Genomic DNA, 21,326 nt, shown 5'->3' on the forward strand with positions numbered 1-21,326 from the left:
CTGCGGATCAGCAGCTGCATGTGGACATTGAATGGAGCAGTTTCCAGGTAACAGAACTACCGGATGACAACAACCCACTTCACCTGTGTCACCTCTTGGAGACTCGTGCACCAATCAAAAAGCTCGAGCACACTTTTTTTTTTACATTGGGCACCAATTTCAAATTTTCGACAACCCAATGTGGGAAAAACAGCACACACACAAACACACACATAAAGGAAAACAACTAAGAAAACCAATGCAAAACCTCAGGACTTGAACACAACGCGTGACATTACAACTTTAACACTCAGCGATCAGCCGCCCGTTGAAGTTGGAACTTTTTCTGAAGACGTTCAAAAGACCCTCCATCCCACTTGTTAACCTGAGCTGACGCGTCTTGCCCGTGGGTTGACCAGAACACGTCGACGGTTAGAAAGTTGCGGCGGGCGCACGCGGGCAGAGCGCGCGGAGCGGGATGTCACCTCGTCGCCAGGGCGACACGTCCGCTCCGACTGTCAACGACAGACGACACGAGAGGCGAGACATGCGGGAGGAACTATATGATTTTCTTTTAAAAAACAAAGAGAAGAAAGGTTAAGGGGGTGGGGGGAGAAAAATAAAGGCAGCGTCCGCTTTTTAGTTCGTCTGCAAAGTCTGAACGCGTCGACGCGTTTTTTTTTGGGGGGGGGGGCAACTCGCTCCTGCGCGGGCTGTCAAACGACAAGAGATTTATTAAGAGACCTTTTCACCTTAATCGTCTAATGAAGGTGTCATTCAAGAAAAGGGAAGAAGAAGAAGACAACACACGCGCGCGCGAGCACGAACTCACGCGGCTGCAGCGACGCACCTCGTCGTTCAATAAAAAGCCAAAACTTACCCAGTGACAGGAACGGTTTGGTTTCCATGTCCGCCCGGTGGGTTAGCTCATACCAGCTGAGACGACCGCGTTCGGGAGTTCTTCTCTCACAGGCTGCTGAGCAGACCACAGCAGGGCTCCTCTTCTTCTTCTTCCTCTTCTTCTTCTCCTCCTCCTCCTCCTCCTCTTCCTCCTCCTGCGCCTCTTCTAGAAGAACGGCTCGAAGCGGGTGTGAAAAAAGGAAAAAGTGACAGGTCGTTGTCTGATAAGTCTCGGATGATAACCACCCTGATGTCTCTCTCTCTGTGTGTGTGTGTGTGTGTGTGTGTGTTTGCTCACTCAGCTGCTCCTCTCTCTCACTCTCCTCTCCCTCACTCTTCTCGCGCTGTGCAACAACTCCAACTACTGGATGCGCACTGCAAAAGGGACCCGCGCAGGGGGTACTCCCACCGACGTCGAGCGAGCTTGCAGCGACGGGCAACAAGCCTCGTCATTGGACTTTGAAATTAACCCCCAAAAGAAGAAAAAAAAAAAAAGGGGGGGGGAGGGGGGGTAGATAGACGCACAGTTCATTTCATCCTGGATATTATTTACAATTTTCCCTACTACACCCCTCCTCCCCACCACCACATCACGTGGAGCACTTTCAGCTGAGCAGCGGCTTCTTGAGTCTTTTCACCGCCTTATCTGCTGTTGTTTTAACCTGGTCACATCTGTTGGCTCAGGAGAGATAGAGGCGCTTTTTCTCAACCAGCAGAAGCAATTAGCGTATCTCTCAAAATCGCCTGTAGAATCGGAATCCTTTTCTAAATTCTGACCCCGAGAGCTGTTGTTGGGATTTCACGGAGCCCCTAAGGGGACATGGTGAAGGGAAAAAAAAACTTTTGCTTTCTGGTGCCCACCAGAAACGTCCCCGTGGGCACGAGAAAGGTTCGCGTGCGCGCCAGAAAGGTTCGCGCGCGCGCCAGAAAAGTACCAGTGGGCACCAGAAAGTTTCACGTGTGCACACCAGAAACGTACCCGTGGGCACAAGAAAGGTTTGCGTGCGCACAGGAGACCACCCGGGCCGCTATGTTTCCGTGTGGAAATGACAGTACACAAATTAGCTGTGTTATATTTTAACCTTGGACTTCATTATAAGGACATCACGGCTCTACTTACGATAGTTTCTGGTGCACACGCGAACCTTTCTCGTGCCCAAGTGGTCCCCTTAGGGGCTCCGTAAGATTTAAAGGGCGTACCTTTTTCGAAAGATCTTGAACATTTAAGTTCGGGCCGGCACATTTAGTACGTTTAGATCATGATAAACTACTTTCATATCACAAGCTTAATAAATCTAGATGTTGGCTAGCATGACGCAATCCTAACAGCGTTAATATTATGTAAAATGACAAGCAAATTGAAATTCAAGAGCATAAAAAACTGCGCAAGCAAAAGTGCTTCTCAGTTACAATACCCATATTTTCTCCCCCCCCTTCCACATCTGCTAATGTTTATGAAATTCATTTTGTGATCTGCCAACGTGGCACAAAAAAAGGGGGGGGAATCTATGAATTTAATGCAGATGCATAAAAGTTTGAGCGCCCCCCCCCCCTCCCCCAAGGCTAGCTTTACAGCAAGCCGCAGCACGCTCCATTTGCATAACTCTCGCTGCGTTCCACCAATGTCTTCGATCTAGATCCGTTTCATATATTGTTCTCGCCGCTATATTTTCCGGTTCTTGGCCCGTGAAAGTTTTTACCCTGCCTAAATTCAGGCGCACACCTCCCTCTCCTTCCAAACACTCGCAGGGCAGGCACACGTTTCAGGAATGAGAAAAAACCCGTCCCAGCTTTGGCCTAGATTGATGAAGACACAAGCTTTACATTCTCCCCATACTGTAAAAAAATCCCTTGTGCAGAGCATGTATAGGAGCGACTCAAGCATATATATATATACTGTACATTAGCCTCCCGGAGCCATCCTCTAGGCCCGTGATGATAAGTCCGCTCCTATTAAACACCTGAAGGTGTTAGCCATGTTTGCAGTGAGGCGAGATGCATAATTAATGGTAATGCATGGCATATCAAAGATCAAAGGGAGTTGTGCGGGCGGGGGGGGGGCAAACGGTAAAAACTTAAAGTCTAACTGGGCACCGATTCAAGGTGTGAGCGCTCGTGAGAGAGAATTTGTGTTTTTGCCTTTCATGTTCGTCTTTGTGTTTCTGTGTAGCTGTGCAGATGTTTGGCTACTGTGTGAATATTCGGTTCATCTATTCCTTCTGAGCGAACAATTATCAATCGTTACATGGCGTCTGATGACTGATAGTCAAGACGCGTCGTGTTTGCGCGATGATGTTTGAGTGGATTCATTGACGTGAGTAAACGCTCATTGGGGAGAGGGAGGGGAGGGCGGGGAGGAAGGGAGGGAGGGAAGAGCGCCGATTGGATTTCCTTATACCCGTCTGTCCTCACTTCAGAAGGGCCGTTCTAGCCTCAGGTCCTCGCCTCTCTGTAATAGAAGACAGACACAACGTGGTTCTTTTTAATCACCTCAAAACAGGCCGGGTTCCTCTCATCGGCCCCTCCGCGCCGAGGCCATTTAATCCTCAATCCATGATTAATAGCAGTCTGACCCTTCACCTCCGTCCACATAAATTCTCTGGAGGCTGTTTTGACTCTCCTCCGACGCCTCACACCTCCGCTCGTATACAGGCCTCAGGTACACACAACACAACACTCTTTAAATCGCAATATCTCTTGGCTCAGCTCGCTCCCTCCTCATTCTTTCTTTCACCTCTCGACGTCTTTCTCTCCACTCTAAGCGATGTGTCTGGGCCTCAGGGGGATGAGAGGACCACCACTGTTACGATACACTCTGCTATGGTTGCTTTGACAGCTCCCCCTCCTCCTCCGCTTCTTGCTGCCTCCCCTTAAAGTGGGTGATAAATGAGACAAGAGCCTTTTGGTCTCCTTTGTACTTTGACCATTCAGAACAAGCTCATCCGTAAAAGTGATTATGGCCTCTTTCAGTGGCAATGACAATGGTTTCCAGTCCTGAGGAATGTACAGATACATACATATACACTGGATGATTTTTTTAAAATTAATTGTTCAGTCAATAGTCAGAAAATTGTGAACGAAATGCTCATCACAGCTTCCGAGAGACCAAGACGACGTCTTCAAATTGCTTGCTGTATCCAACTGATGGTCCAAAACTCCAAAGGTGTTCAATTTTCAAATTGAATCATCTGGTGTCATTTGAAAATCTTTACACGTTTGCTCAATTATGGTCTATTTATCAAAACTGTTGTAGTATAAACCTACCAACATACAGGAATCCCATTTTGCACACGTTAAGTAAGCCAAGCCTCCTATCAAAACAGAGGAAACAACTTCACTCAAGACGTCAGACACAAAGTTGATCTGGTTTTTATTAGGGAGCCTGATATTTTCTCCGTTTTCAAGCCTGATTCCACTTAAATGTGACCGGTTGATTGAGGGGCCGAGGAAAAAAGGTGCGCTATCGGGGGGCGAAACACAAAAGCATGTGAGATCATTTGGGCGTTTGCTGAGGTGTTCGGCATTGTCTGCCCCGAGGGAAGGTCTTGATCGTCACAGCCCCGAGTTCACATTCCTTAACCCCGGGGTCAGGGCTTTTGTCTGAGGATAGCACTGAGGCAACTTCCCCTGCGGAAATCAACAAGAGCTGACACACTGGAGACGCACACAGAGGCAGGAAGAGGGACCATCACACGCACAGAAGCACATACGTGGCCAGAAACATGGCTAGTTTGTCCAAAAAAAACAAGAGAGCTGTAAGGGCAGATATGAACAGACCATACGGGCGTGTGCAGTAGAGTTAAAAAATTGTAATTGACATATTTGCTGACCACTTTCAAATGCATGTTGTGCAGTTTTAGATTTTCGAAGGTTGTTTTTCTTCTGTTCTACGCACCCTCTGGTTTCCATACTTTCTGTAGAGCGTTACCAGAGCGTTACCATTTTTCGATTACCAGTGACACATTTTGTCTAATTTAGTTAATTACAACTTTCATTTTCTTGGTTTCCCCTATATATTATAATAAAACGCTAAAATATGCCAGATACGGGGGCCGCCATCTTGTGCTTTTGACTTGATTTGAAGTTGAGTTGGAAAACATGAGCAGTAAAACAAAAAAGTGAATCACACAGAAGCTTTAGGAATGCAAGCGCCAAATTTCAAGATCTCAACAATTTTTATATTATTATGATTTGAATCTTGGCTAAATATCCCCAAATAATACCCAAGTTGCACTAAAATGAAAAAGAAAATGTATGCAGATAAAGTGGAAGTCTGGTGTGCATTAGCACACACCTTAAATTTTGGATTCAGAAAACTGATTGGAGAACAATGGATTTCTGAAAAATTCAGACAAATTCAATTCCGTTCCAGAGTTTCTCATTGTTTTTCTTTATATCTTAAAGTAAAAATAAATACATAAATCTGTAACACGCAGATTTCAGGAAACATTTCAAATGACATTCCTATGAAATACAATCCACCTCACACGCACAGCGTCAGTTTTCTCTGCCCTGTTTTCACAGGCAGAGTTCATTCCATCGGAGCTGATAAGAGCGTTGTGGCTATCTGCCCATCAAACTGAACTGATAGATGGCATGAATCTAAGCGCAGAGCTAAGAAACGGTAGTTGAAAAAAAAAAAAAAAAAATCACACAATATTTCCCTAAATGATCAGAGCCCATTCTGCCCAGGGCTGTTATCAATAATGAACACTGCATCAGCTGTAGCGCTGGCTCGCCATGCTGGGGTTTTGAACGCCGCCACGGGCAGATGAGACTCCCTCAAAGGGGGAACATCTGAAAGCTCCGGCATGCATCATTCTTTAATATCATATTAAAGTGAAATTGGCTACGTTTAGAACAGACACCGCGATAAATCTCGTCAGCACTTGGCAGACGCTGGTTTTTTATCTCACGCGGAGGAGAATGTACCCCGTCCCCGCAGAGCATCATCTTCCTGCCCACGATTGAGTCCAGCATTATTGCCCGATGATGGAGCTACTGCGCTGCCGGAGCCGACAGATTGGGAGGGTGAATTATGGCTGTGCAAAGGGTTGAAGGTGTAGTCAAGCTTTACCCCCTTTTTTTTTTTTTTTTGGGGGGGGGGGGGGGGGGGGGGGGGGTGTGTCAGGATTTGAAAGAGATGCAAGTACACGGTGGAAGGTTAAAAAGAGAATTAACTGCACTACTGATTCAATTAGTCTATAGCAGTGTATGTAAGATTTGTCATATTCCAACCGCATTAGTCGGTCCTAGCAACCAATTCCGTTTTGAAATTGCAGAAAAAACTCCCAATTCTTGCATCCAAATGTAATAGTAACTAGAGAAAGCAAAGTCATCACTGACTAGATTCACCACAAGTTTCTAGTTTAAATTTTACAGAATGCATTAATTTTTTTCTGAGGGGGGGAGGGGTGTTGTGCTTTTTGTCGTTGCATTGTTGTTGATCCTGTTTCCTAATCCTGTATTGCTTTGCAGCATTGTAACTTGCAATCAGAGCACATCCTGCAACAAAACGGTTCAATTCCATAGGGTGGAATATTGTCCGGATAAATGATTGGCTGGATAAAAGGGGAAGCTTCTCCATTTTTTTCTATCTTCCTTGAAAATGCAAAAGAAAATGTGTATATTTAGAAATTAAATTTCAGAGAAAGCTCTCTATATTTCTGACTGGCCAAAAGATGTGTCATTTCCAGTCCATACAGTACTGCCGAGAGAGAGAGAGAGAGAGAAAGAGAGAGTGCGATACTGTTGGACTTCAGCTGGGTAAACATTCCCCGCCGAGGCCAGAGATCTTGTGTACACACGGGGCACAGCGCACGTTCGGTAAGGGGGGGCCGGGCTCCGCTGCCGCCGCGAGGATGGATGGTCTCTAACCAGGCCAGAGTCCATGAGGGCACAGCAGTCGAAATGTGACAAGAGACCACCCCCATCTGCTACGGCCATTAAACTCGAATGATCGGATACCAGCTCGGTTTAAGCTGTGGATGTGGCACTTCCACACCTCCCGCCACACACACACACACACACACACACACACACACACACACACACACACACACACACACACACACACACACACACACACACACACACACACACACACACACACACACACACACACACACACACACACACACACACACACACACACACACACACACGTTTGCAGAAAGATGCACACGTGCACGCCGCATGCTAAGTGACCCTCAGACCGCCCGTGAAGGAAATCGACGTGCTTGAAAGAAACGGAGAGTGTTTTCACATAGAGGAACGCCAAGAGTGCAGTGAAGTAAGAGGACACCTCCGCCGCCGCTTCCTGAATGCTCATCTCCTCGACCAGCAGCGACAGATCAGCCACACATGCAACACCCCCTGGGCGAAAAAAATAAACCTGCGATTCAGACACGGGAGATGCAATACAGATAAATGCAGTTCTTTCCTTCGCTGAAATCAAAGTCATTTGTCCCGTCTTTGAAAGGAGGGCCTGTGGAGATATCAGGGCATTAGGGTTTTTTTCTGCGAGGCCCAGGGGACGCTGGGAGTTACAGTGATGCTATTTGTCTGGATTAACCTTCCTCACATGGGGCTCATATTACTGCTGCCAGTTAAGACGCCCCACATTCACAGTCTTCTTCTTTTTGAAATATCCAGACATTTATTGTGTCCTAATTAGCAGTATACCCCCCCCCCCCCAAAAAAAAAGGATACTTGGCAGAATGTTAGTCCATTGGCCTGGGGAATACAGATTAAAGAGTAGTTATTAGACAATTCTAAGTTGCTTCTTTATTTTGGCTCGTGACTCAAGATTATGTCGTCCTCGGTGCAGCCCAAGCCCATTTCTGTCAAAACCATTTCCACTCTTTAAACAAATTTCATTCAACTGTTACTAAATGTGCTCCATAAACTACTCGACTGAGGCCAAAAAAAGAAAGTTAGTAAGTCCTCTGTTTATTCTTTGATATGTCACAGCGTTCTCTAATTGGTTCCCAAAACCATGTGGTTGTGGTCTATTTTTTACAAAAACTTCCCTGATTCTCTAAAGCATCAATGCGTTTGCGTGAATTGTTTTTGACATGTGCACAAGTTATGGTGAAATGTTGCGGCAGACATTGGTGCCATTTTGGGCTCCAAGTCCTGCTGAAGCAATACGGCAAATTGAAATAGCTATATTTCAAGTGTGGGGCCATGAGTCGGAATTAATCAAACATTTTGCACAGTTCATCCATGTGCCAAACCCCAAATTTCAGGATTCCTACAATCTCCAAAATAACATTTTTGTTGATGTAGCTCTAGATCAAGAGAAAGGAGAAAACCCTTTTCTTTTATGAACATTAAAAGAAGTTGAAACATACCTGGTCTTGGCAGAGGTAAGCACTCTATGAATACTTCATATTTACATATATATCATTGAATAATAGTGTTTTTTCAGTGAATTTTGAAGGCTGTACAGGTGGTAACTTTCTTAAGATCTTTTGGATTTTAACCTTTCAGAAGAAAAAAATTACAGAAGCATATTTTTTTTGTAACTGTTCATACAGGAACCGCTCAAGATCCTTTATGTCAGCAGACCAGTGGAGAGACACCCCTTCCTTCACACATGATCTGCCCGGTGAGCTGTTAGCATAGTGCTCGATGTGTTTGTGTGCAAGTGTGTCTGGGCCACACTCTCGCCGTGATTTACAGCTCCTCTCTCACATTCTCCCCTTCTGTCTGCTGGTCAACTGCCATGGTGAAGGCGGCTACAATGGCCGGGCTATGGAGCGCCATAAATCTGGACACTTCCTACCACTGTCTCCCACTTCAAGGGGGAAGCCCGTCCTGTTGCAAACGTGATTAACCCCTCTTTCCTCTCTCTTCCACAGCCCCCTGCGCACACACCCCTGCAAACCTCCCACCTCCTTTCCCCCAACAAGAGGCCCTGCTGAAGGGGGGAGAAGAAAAAAAACAGGGCCTCCTTCACACCTCAGAGGCAAGGAACCTTCCAGATTTGCCATTCTTTCCCTACACGGGAAATAACTAATAAAATATAACCTAGATTTAAGCTGTCAGCTGGAGACAAAAAAAGAAAGAAAGTTACGCAAAAACATTTATAAATTCTTCCCACTGTAATATACCTCGTGAAACAGTTTGGTGAAACTGATGGTACGGAAAGAGCTGCAGCGAGTATTTTAAATAATATATTGGAAGCTGTAAAAGTAAACAAAATAGATTATGCACGGAGTTACAGTATTCCTCCCTCGCAGTATGCCAAGTATAAAAGCAAACACTTTTTTTTTCTTGGAGTTTTTATGAAAGTGCCTCTCAATGACAAAGTAAGAAAGAAAGAAAAAAAGAAAAGTTTTCAGAGGGCTTTCAAACCACAAAAGACCCGTTCGAGATGAGTGAAGCGATAGTCCCAGCATGCCAATTTGCTGCTTAGTAAGGAGGTTTTGCGGGACGCTGGGAGGTTTTTGGATCAGGAATAGAGACGTCTTGTCATTGAGCTGCCCGAATGCATCTATGAAATTTTCGAATGAAGAAAAAAAAAAAAAAAGGTGGGGGGAGGTGCGCTGCGAGTGGAAAGCGGGTCCTTCAGCGAACTGTGGCAGCAAACTATAACAAGAGCAGCTGAACGCTGAAGCACCGGCCTGCGTAGTCTGCTCCAGCCCAAAGGAAACACACACACACACACACAAAACAACAACACACAAGCTATATATCTGTCCATCCGCCTATACTTAGACACATGCTGTATATAGACAGACATGCAAACGCATGAGCAAGCATTCAAGTGCACAGACACACAACAGTTACAGTCGCACACAAAAAAAAAGCCTGCACACACTCCCACACCCACACACCCAGACACACACTCATTATGCATGGAGAAAGACACAGACGTTTGATCTCCTCTCTGTCAGTCAGGATCTTCGTTCTGGGTTCCAGCTGAGGACACTGATGTAACTTTTTTTGAAAAAGTCACACACAAAAAGATGCAGCCCAGTTTAAATTCCTGCAGAAGCTAATTTGGGTTCATGGTACAGTATATACTACATTTTAACATAGACAAAGTTCCGTGCTACCTGTTTGTCACCACTGTTACTGATTGAAGAAACAAATATGGTGGTTTGTGAACAACCACTGACTCCACAGATATTTGTACTGTACATCTCATTTCAATAGACTAAATAAAGCATTGTTGGCATATTCCCTACATATGTTGACATGTCTGACTACCTTAATGCATTGCTTGGTCAGTAAATACTCTATGAAGGTGGTGTATTGAATACAAGCATGAGGTTACAATAATGATTAATGTGCGCTATTTATACAACTGAAATATTGCCAAGGTGAGGGATCACATTCTAACTCTATGCAGAGCTCCGGTTTTTATGACAGTGTGAGTATTTATGGGAGCGGCTAAACGATGATGCATCTGCAGCCTGCATCAACATGGGAAATCCTGTATATGCCGGTAGACGGTGCAGGACTGTATACAGTATATACACCATTAGCACAGCAGTCCTGAATGTTAGATTCTCACAGGTGCAGCTTGATGTTCTGCTGCCAGGGTGTGTGTGTAAATAAGGGGCGGAGGGAACCATTTGTAATTACAATATGCCATTTGATAACTAAATATAACTGGTGAGGCAGCATTCTGTAATTATGCACCAAAGACTTGGAACAAACTCCCTCTGTACATATTAAACATGAATCATCTGTCTTTTCTTTAAGCACAATCATTACATCGCTTTAACCCTTTTTATTATTATATTATTATTGATGTTTTGTTTTTAGGCTTCTGTTGTTCTGTATTAACCACCGTTTTAATATAAAGCACCTTGAGCTGCATTTTATGCTATGAAAAGTGCAAAATGAATTAAGTTTATTAGTATTATTATCATTATAGTCCCAAATTCAAAAGTCTTTTGTGACAACTGTGTAGATCTTGTGTCAAATCCTTATTTTTTGATATATATGAAATAATGCAAAAGTATGTGGTAACGTCAAACACCAAAGCTTATAAAAGACGATCAGGACATCTAAACAAAAACAAAAAAACTATGTGGCTGCTTATGTAAGGTGCTGGTTTGAAAAGTACTAATGTCAGAACATAATGCAAATAGAAAAAAATAAGGATTTATGTCTATTGGCTCTTTGGCACTTCAACTCCACAAAGAAAACAGCTGCACGGCACTAATGACTGTACTTAAACAAAATCCAACATTTTCAGGTGCGGGAGCGTGGAATAATAACGATAGCGCGGCCACAACAGAAAGTAAACAAAACACAAGGAGGGTTGAGAGTGACTCAGTGAATCAAAGACATGCGGATGACTAATCTTCATGTCCCCTTTTTCTTTGCAGACAGGGTCTCTGGGTTGGTGGGTCGTGGGTGGCGGAGAAGACATGCTCCTCTTCTGGCTGTGTAGAGTTTGATCAAAAAGCATTCAGCTGAGACTCACCCCCCCCCCCCCCCCCCCCCCCCCCCCCCGGCACCCCAGTCTTTATGACCTCTCCGCCGCTAATAGAAAAGCACTGATATCATGAGCCCATTAGCCATATAATGATTTACACTGGCGAGACCTGTGAAGGAGCTGCCACCTGCTCCCGTGCTCCGTTCTGTTCCCGACTTCCCCCACCCTGCACGCCCACACCTCTGAACACATTATGAGGTCATTACGCTGTTATTACAGTAATGCCATCAATGAAGTCCCAATGCCGGTAACACAACACCTGTTTGATGCCCCCTCGGGGACATACACAGCAAATAGACGGCATCTTTTATTTTTATTTATTCTATTCTATTTTCCAGCTAAAGGGGGAGAAAATAAATAAATGACAGAGCAACACTGTTTATGCAAATCTCATGTCACATTCGTTGTACGTCCTGCCACGCTCACTCGGCGGCGCACAGCTGAGACTGTGGGGCAAACGACGGCGCAGAGGCTTTAATAAGATTGATTTCCTCTGTAATGATAATGTGATCAGCACACGGTTTGTTGGGGAGAACAATGGGGGCACGTGAATAAGAGAAGGTTTCAGAGTGAAAGTACAAACGATCAAAGTGTGTGTGTGTGTGGGGGGGGAGGGGGGACACCCTCCCCTCTCCCCAGGCTCATACAGTAGATACATTAAAGTGTGTTTTACTTCTCGGGCAGAGTAACGTCTGCTGTGTGTGTGTGTGTGTGTGTGTGTGTGTGTGTGTGTGTGTGTGTGTGTGTGTGTGTGTGTGTGTGTGTGAGATAGTGGATCACACCATATGGAAGTCTTCAGCGGGTGAAGTCTGCTATTGTACTGTAGTGATGGATGAGTCTACGTAATGAATTGCTGTCGACATGTGGTCTCTTCTGTATATAGTGTGTCACTCACGCTGTCACTCTCCATTGTTTTCTACAACGTCTATTTCTTCTTGATTTTTTTTTGGGGGGGGGGGGGGCACCTGGCAACGGCTTAAACAATCTACACAACACCGGTTGGCAAATAGCGGCTTATTTACACATCCAGCTGTAACGGAGGGACATCATGCGAAGGCAAGTTTATTTATAAAGCACTTTTTGTTGACCAAAGTCCTGTATATTAAGTGAAAAAGTCAATAAAAATATAGGTCAAGTCTGAACAAAACATATGGCTCTTCAGTTTAACCTAAAACACATCGATTGAAGGAAAACACTTAATTGTAAAAGGTAATCTGTTCCAAGGCTTTTGAACAGATTACAGCACAATCACCTTAAACCTTATGCCTCAACCAAGGGATCGTTTTCAAGGAATTATTATTCATTTGGAATATGTCTGCCCTCCTAATGATGAAAGTCCAACATTCTGCTCCTTTTAACTTTATGTTCACCAGCTAGTTGCTAACTTTCTGTCATTTTGTCAGGGCAGGAAATGCCTCGTGCTTTAGCTTTTCTGAATGAAGCAGAGAGAGTGAAGCAAAACAGTAAAGTTTGGGACCAGAAACCCAAACAACTAAATACTCTTAGATCTGATGGGAAAGTCTTAAGTATTGATTATACATGCTTTAAATTAGACTCATTCTTGGATAAAATAAAATATAACAATAAAATCCCATTTTAAATCAGTCGAATCCTCTCAACAATGCTCCGATTCAATGGACGATGGGCATAAGGGACAAAAACGAGCCCTGGGTGAGACGATTGCTTTGTATGTGCAGCGTGTCAAAGTAAAACATAACAGAAGCTAGGATCTGTCGTCCATTGTTTCAAACGGCCGCTTGTCATTACATTATTTCACGTCTCCTCACTCTTAGATCTTTGGACGATCATCGTCCAAAGATCCATCGTCATGGACGTCTCAGTTCCCTTATTACTGTACTGTGAGTATTGAGGACTCCCCCGTGGGGTGGAAGACATGAGCGAGGATACATGAGACCATCCTTTGCCGAAGTCTTTTATCTGCCTGACGCATGCCTTTGTTGGAAGACAGTCGACATCATCATAGGTTTTTTTTATATATATATTACTACCAAGTGTAAAATTTTCATGTGAGCCAATTCATCATAGAGTCAAAATGATTTGATCCCTTTGTTAACTGTCCTGTAAAAAATAACGACTACATACGTAGACCGTGCAATCAGATTATTATAACCCACAGTTATGTTTTACTGTTAGCTGACCTTTAGTGGCCATAGTAACTACGACAGGAGCAATGGAGGAAGTCAGGTGACATCATATATAATGAATCCTGCATTAGGTGGAGGCTTGGGTTGATGGGTGGTTGAGACACTGCTTTTTTCCCCCCGTTTGAAATAGTCATTGTTATATCTCCTATAACCATGACCAACAACATTTACTTACAATTTACTCTTCAAACCATGACGACAAAAGTCCTCTAACCTTAAGGAAGTGGTTGTTTTGACTCAAGACACAATCTTTTTCCCCACCTGAACCAAGTAGATTTGTGCCTTAACCCTAAACACACAACGATTTTGATAAGTTGTGGTAACTGTATAGGTTCTGAAAAATAAAGGAAAACATGAAACGACCTTTACCGTTCATCATACAGATATTTCTTTTCATACTACGTAATAGTAATAATATAAAAGTTATTTTTCCAATTTTAACAAGTATCATAGATAATATTGTTTAGTCAGTTTCTATCATGTTGGAAATGTAAGCGCATGCTGATGTGAGTTACATTTACATAATTTCTACTTTCCCTCAAACATATATGCTACTAAATAATTTCATAATGCATAATGAATTTACAGAGAGAAATAAATACAAATGCAAATAATAAATAATTACATAAATAAAGTATGTGCTTTTGGAATATTGGAGCAGTAACTTAAAAGTTTCAATGAATATGTGTAGCTGCTTGTCAAACTGTTTATTTAAGGGAAAACATGCAGATGTTTTACATTGTTATCACTACCATTGTTACTTGGATAATACATCACATCACCTGTGCAAATACAAACTCCAAGGCAAGCACAGCTCTTAACTAGGACACAAGGATGGGACAGAAGGAACTGAGGATAATGAAAAGCTACCAATGTCTTCACCAGCCGCCATAAAATTTTGGATGTCATTACGGTTCAATGCAGAAATTTCATCATGCAGGTTGTGAACGATTTCACATCTTTGATTATCTCAGCCACGCCACCGCAGGAATTTGAGGACGTTAAAATTCGCGAGGGCTGAGAATCAAACATAGCGTGAAGTTCCTGGCAAGCAACAAAAGCCGGCATTGACTCCTCAGTCAGATACCGATCAGCAATCAAAATGAGTGTCTTTTTGAGGTTTGGTTACAATCGGGTGGTTATTGCAAGAGATCAAATACAAGGCACTTTTAATAGTGTGCAAAATACAATGCACATAAAGTAAAATGGGTCATGTTGAGAACGGGTGTCGGTATTGCATTTTAGAATTTAACCAGTGAGCGCATTCATTTGTACACTTTTCAAAAGCCATTGATTCTATTCAACCATCAAAGTGTTTATAATCCGATGTCGGTGAATTTGCTTATGAAGAGGCGCATTAAGTGAATATCAAAAAAGCGCCTGTGTTCCGCGTATCACCGTCAGGATCCAGACGGAGCCTCCGACATCAAAGCATTATCAGCCCATCACATGTCCACGTGTTGGACAGATACCTCCACTCCGAGAGAGCTGCTTGTCATTTACATACTGTAGCACAGCAGAGAGACCGAATCAAACGGCAGGGACATCAAAAAGCTGCCAAGATTTTTCTCTTTTTTATTCCCCATACCTCATCATTTCATTTCTCCCTCTCCAACCTCTCCACTCCTAATCATCAACCAAGGCAGATTAGCATGTCACTGCTGGGTATCCCATTCTCATTCAGAAGGGGCCCCAGAATTTTCTCCCTCTCTGTATTTTTCTCTTCTGGGGGATTCTGCCATTTCATCAGAGCGTGCAGGAGTCACCAGTCGGCTAACTTCATTGTACAGATGAGGGGTCACGGGCAGGTCAGCACCCAGGATTCTCCAGAAAGCAGAGGTCCTGTGTCCCTAGTTGTGCCGTGCACAACCTCATCCCGCTCCGGGCCTGCCCTCATCTTGGGTTTCCCCTCCTTCCCCCTGCCACTCTGCCCCCTCAGGACCAGAGACGCTCTAGAGGTCAGCAACCTATTTGCGAGGACACTTGGCTCTCCACGGGGGGTGAGATATCCTTTACAAGAGCCCCTGTCATCTGCGCGGTGACTAATGAAACCAGCCTGGTGACAAGAACTGATGAGGTGCCCCAGGCTGGATTGGAAGGTCCATCGCTCCCTCCACTAATGACACCGACCGCGGCTCCGACTCTCCGACTCCTGCCTCGGCAAGTTCCTAACGTGGGTCTCGTCACTTGGGGGTTTGAACATGTCAGCTTTTGTTTATTAATAAAGCTCAGTTTCATGCAGTCACCGGCCGCGAGTTGCTGCTGGCCCTTTTTTAAAAACCACTGGGTTCCCATGGTCTGATGCCTCATTGGCATCTGCACAAAGGAGGGTGATGAATGGCCCCAAAAGGCCTGATAAAACATTAACACTGACAGTTGGTCGGACGGGAGGAGCGGCGGCAGATTAAAAGATGACTCAGTGTCTTTGCAAGGCCGATTTTCATCCCCATGATTTCTCAGTAAAATACGTCTTCAGAGGGGACAAAAAAAAGAAGATATTAATGAAAAACAGCGTGCCGTCATGTTGATGTCTCATTTTTTTGTAGTTTGTGCTGCGTAACCCGTGAGCGGGAAAAAGAAAAAGAAATGAGACAACCTGTGGTTTGCAGAGATGCAAAGCTGGACACGGAGCGGTGCAGTTCCACCTTCTGGCATCACATCAACTGGGGCAGGAACATTCATTATTCACGAGCTCTATGCATTAATTATGTCACGTGATAGGTCATTCCCAACACTTTAGATGTAGGAGTTTTAATAGAAAGCAAATAAGGGGGCTACGCCAGAGGACGCCAAGTAGTCCACGGTGGAAAAAGTCCACCAGTGAAAAAAATATATTTACTGTGTATGGAATGAGTTTTGTGCTTTTCTGTTATATGAATTTCTTTTACCGAATAGCATGCATTTTAAATTAGAAAGAATATAGAATTTTTCATCCAAAGAGAAAACATGTCATTTTCCCCTTCACTTGTAATTCCTATTGGTGTCCCCTGCATCGTCACCTACTTCTTTACATTGCATCGCAGGTTTTGCATTGGCATAATGAACCGGCTACTGTTAATTGACTTGATTATTTACATCATTTTTCTTTATATATACACATATATTTGCATTTTTGTCGATGTTATTATACCTTTTTGTGAATGTTAAGGGCAAAGAAAGTTTGCATATGTGCCCCTGAGGTAACTTCAGTAAGGGTTAGGGTTAAATATGTTAAAGTTAAATATAGGAAAATAAAAATTAAAGAATAGTCCCTGTCTGAAAAAAAAGATTAAATGCTAAACTATAGAAATACATCCTCATAGAGTTGAATGATGAACGTTAATAGATAGAAAGATAGATAGATAGATAGATCAAATTTCACTCAGTGACACCGAGCACACAGTGTCTCGGTTATTTTCTTTTCAAAGGGTGTAGAGTGAAGCAAAATGCAGACACAGGCTGTGTCACTGACTTACGTAACGCAAATGATGGAAACAGGCTTTTGGTCCGGACTCACAGGTTGGCATGCTACCAAACGATGCTAATAAAATTAAACATTAAAAAAAATATATTGCCCTCAAGTAACTATAAAAGCACCAGAACCTTTTAAAGTGTAAGCATTTTCCTTTTGGGGGCGACTCGTTGCACCCTGGTCAGTAGAGAACGGGACATTTTGTTTTTGTTGAGCTCCGTGACTACACCAGTCAATTTTATACAAGGAGAATAAATATCTCAGATCAGACAACCAGGTATCCGTTACACGCAACTGCGTCACAACCTTCGAATGATTTCTCCACAAAGGTTTGAATAGTTATCTGCCGGTCGCCTCTGTCGCAAGGTGATATGAATGACGAATGGTCCGTCGGAGGCTCTTAGAGAACAAGTCATAATTGAACCATCTGCCCAAACCTCGCTGTAAATATTTCAACAGTTACGGACTAACAGTTCAATCTGTGCATCCCCTCCCGGCACTGCTTTTCCCTCTCACTGTTTTCTCATAATGTGATTTATCGCGGGTGGGATTTCCCTCTCGAACAATTTTTTTTTATCTTCACGTCTTTTAGTGTTTGGGGGTTTTTATTCTTCAATGTCCCTATTTTCTAAATATATCTAGTTTTCTAAAGAGGGGAAGCAGGAGAAGAAGAAAAAAAGACACTCCTTCTTCTCCCTGCCTTCCTCCCCCATACCAACCTGAAGCACTTATAGCTCCGTGGCAAGGATGAGAGAGAATATTTAATTTTTAAAGATGAAGAAAAAAAAAGTGTCAAACCACCCTGTGCCGCGCATGCAGTCAGGGAGGCCAGGGCTTCGCCGCTGTTCCTCCTCATGCTCTCCCGCTGTGCGCACATGGGGAGGGAGCCGGACTTATTCTTTTATTTTGTTTTCGTTTGTCTGGAATTAGTCGAGAGACTGTCGAGATGTTATATTCTAAAATGAAGGTTGGAGGTTCTTTGCAGTCTTTTCCCGCTAAAACCAATAACTTTGTTTGCTTGCATAATTCATTCCCATTATTTTGTTTGTCGCATCATCGCATGGAAGTTAATCAGCCGAGTGGAAGATCATGCACATATAGCCTTTAAGTGCTGCAAAATGCATATGTATAGTACTGGATTTATGGATTATTCACGTAACTAATTACACGCAATATACAGTTTATTGGCTGGAATTATTATTCCCACCCACCTCCACCCATTTTCCTTCTACACATTTTGTGTATGTACATGCTTCAGTTATACAATGATCTGGGAGCTTCCTTTCAGATATTAAACACATTTCTAATTTGCTTGTCTCCTGCCGTCCAAATATCTTTTCTCCCATTTCAAAATACTCATCATGTGCAATTCTTTTACATTAAACTGCATTTGTTCCTATGTCTTGAAAGAATGGTGGGAAATGTGGGTGGGTGGGGGTAAAAAGAGGCTTATCCAGAATACAGAGGAACAATAACGTATGCACAAGGACTTTTGGACAAAAAACTAATCATGTTTTCCGCGGTGGGATGGAGAGAAGGAACCGCATGACAGAATTGTAACCCGTTCTCTTTCTCTCCTCTTTCCAAAGACTGTGCTTTCAGCGTGGTGGTTGTGGTGGGGGGGGTTGGGGGGGAGACAGAGAAGGAACCCTATGGGATTGCTCTATTTAAAATTCCTATACAGTTTGACTCGGGCCTTTTGTCTGCTACTAGCAGAGTGTCTGCTCATTGTTCGCATGTAACATCCTATGGACTTTGAGTCCCTGTGAGAAAGAGCAGCAGCCGTACATTTTCTTCTTCTATAAACTGACACAGGCAAAAATCACACGGCGAACATATGGAAAATTCCTCCAAAGTGTGACAGAAAACATATAAATGGGGGCCGGTGAGAACTGCAACCTATGAATGGCGGCACTGACAAGGCTGTGTGTGTGTGTGCGCAGAGCTGGAGGCCTCCTGAAGCCGCACTCTCGCTCTCGTAAAAAATCAGTGCCCCGTACAGGAGGCATCAAGAGTCTTTAAAGCCTCTTGTCACATATACTCTAAAGTATATATATAAGGGGGGGGGGGGGGGGGGGGGGGGGCTGCAGGGAAGGGAGCTTTTCTCTTTTCTTTCTCACACACATCCCCCCTCGACATACATCTCTTCACGAACACAGATCCATCCTTGAAAGACATAAAATGGAAAAAGAAAGTCAAGAGCACGGACACATTTTGATGTGGAGTTTTCAAGAAATGCAGGGCTGAGACAAAGCGGGAGAGATCTGGTTCATATGAAGCTTTTCCTTTTCTTCAGTCCTCTTACATAATAGAATCAATATTTATAATTAAGTGCCTGTGGTTTTGACAGTCAATTAGTCATTTAAGTAATTTCTCAAGCAAATGTGACACATTACCGTTTTTTCTTTGTATGACAACATTATATCACCGTTTATTTTGATGTGGGCCTGTTAGTTGAGGCCAGAAAGTTTTTCTTTCTGATGAACGGGGGGGGGGGGGGGGGGGGGGGGGGGGGGGGGGGCAGCGCCCTGTCATCTGCCACGTCGCCACCAACAGCAAATCCTTCGCTCAAAGTCACCCTCACACGGAGATGGCTAAGGGGGATATGTGTTGTTACTGGCCTGACATGCACATAAGATACACAAATGAGAACGCAGGGCATTGTGGGGTGTGTGAAAGAAAAACGTATCGTACCCTGAGAAGATTTGAGGAAAGCGGCTGTGAGGGGTGGGCCACTTAGAAAGAAGTAGAGAGCAACCGGTAGCTCCTAAGTCATAGAATGCCCCCCTGCTTTAATTTGTCATCCTGACAACGTTTCACATAAAACATGAAGTAAGTCAACGTATGAAACATAAAACCTCTGGCCACAGCGCGGAGGCATAACTATACAATTGTGAAAGGTCATACACGCTGAAGTCTGGTCTGCCAAACTATCAGCGTGATCCGATTTCGATGCTACTTGCCAACGAGCTCAAAGGGCAGATGTCTTGATGCATTTTGGATTTTCACTTCGATTTCTTACGAGATTCTCCTGAACTGATTTTAAAGGGAATCAAATCAAAAGTCTGCATCAGTGATTGGTTGTAACTTTTGTCTATGTATGTGTATAAAAGACCATTAGTTGTATGGTGTTACTCACGGGGCAGGTCCTGAAGAAGGCAGACGGATCATGATCGGCAGTCCCACAGGACAAAGGCACCTGATGCCTGTGGGCCCAGTGATCTGTGAGAGGGCGCACATAGAATATACAACACACTGTTTGATAAGGATGCAGGACATGGAGAGAACGAGAAGTGATGAGAAAGAAAGGAGAAGAGAGGCAAGGAAAGGACGGGACAGAGGGGTAAAGGAAAGGGGAGGAGAGATTAAACAAGAAAAGAAAGAGTCCAGCAGATAAGAATGGAGAAAAGAGGTGTGTGTGGGGGGCGCCCAGGTGATAGGGAGAGCTGAAGAACATATTGCATCTTTAAACTCAGCTAGTTTATCAAAACAATGTATTAATGTATTTTTATTCTTATCAAGTATGTATTTTGAAACTTCAAACTGGGTAAAATTAAGGACATAGAACTCAAAGTTTAGCTAATGTCCCCCAACGGTTTAGCTAACGATTAAGCTAATGTTACCTTCAGGTTGACTGACCCGGACAGGTAACGTCACAACGCCAGTGCTTCGACTGAGTGTATATAAATAAATGGTGGAATGAATAAATAAATGAAATGTGAGGAAAATGTCCTCAAACTGTCTCAAAACAATGTTTGTTCACTTCTCAGAAGCATCCTCCTCCTCGGCGACGAACAAGGTTAAGTAGGCTAACGGGTGGCTAACGGGTGGCTAACAGGTGGCTAACTACCCGGATCAATTATGAACAACTTCCGGTCTGCGGTTGCACGTAGCATGACGTTGCTCCCCCTCCGACATGTCTGGCTCACCTGAGTCACATCTCTCCTCTCTGCTGTCTGCAGCCTCCACCTCCAAAACACACGGTCAAACTGGCCCCGACGTCGTTTTCAGTTTCCCGTATTTACTGCGCATTACCGTAACCGCGCGCGAGACCCGATTTCACAATAAAAGCACCGAGATGAAACAAAATGAATGAATCTGAAAAAAATAAAAAACTATAAACTACATGCCCTTAATTACCTGTTTCCATTCCTACTGATATTATTACAGCACTTACTGTTTCTACAATCCATTCCTCTTCAGATTGATAGTAGAGTGTCACTCAGACAGCATCAGCAACTCTGAAATTTGATTTCAAAATAAAAGCCCCCCCCAAAAAAATTTCTTATTACAACAATATATTTAAGTCACATTCAAACTGATATTAAAGAGACACACACATCACATGAGGCAAAAATAAGGGGAATTCTGA

General features: G+C 43.7%; 1 protein-coding gene across 10 annotated transcripts in view; it reads right to left on the reverse strand.

Moving 5' to 3' along the window:
* Window positions 1-21,010, reverse strand: part of rxraa (retinoid X receptor, alpha a) — a 111,175-nt gene extending 90,165 nt beyond the window's left edge. For 5 of the 10 annotated variants that reach the window (XM_035608982.2, XM_035608980.2, XM_035608979.2 and 2 more), the window contains exons 1-4: window positions 20,884-21,010; window positions 20,094-20,176; window positions 3,278-3,328; window positions 860-1,336 (exon numbers count right to left, since the gene is read on the reverse strand). In XM_035608982.2, coding sequence (XP_035464875.1) covers window positions 860-887 — 28 coding nt within the window. In that variant the 5' untranslated portion in view covers window positions 888-1,336; window positions 3,278-3,328; window positions 20,094-20,176; window positions 20,884-21,010. Of the gene's footprint in view, window positions 1-859; window positions 1,337-3,277; window positions 3,329-20,093; window positions 20,177-20,577; window positions 20,754-20,883 lie in introns of those variants that run through there. The other 5 variants (XM_035608972.2, XM_035608971.2, XM_035608974.2 and 2 more) reach the window with 5 other exon arrangements.
* Window positions 21,011-21,326: the final 316 nt, after the last annotated feature.

The sequence above is a fragment of the Scophthalmus maximus genome, chromosome 20, assembly GCF_022379125.1.
Source record: "Scophthalmus maximus strain ysfricsl-2021 chromosome 20, ASM2237912v1, whole genome shotgun sequence".
In the NCBI taxonomy this organism is placed as follows: Eukaryota; Metazoa; Chordata; class Actinopteri; order Pleuronectiformes; family Scophthalmidae; genus Scophthalmus; species Scophthalmus maximus.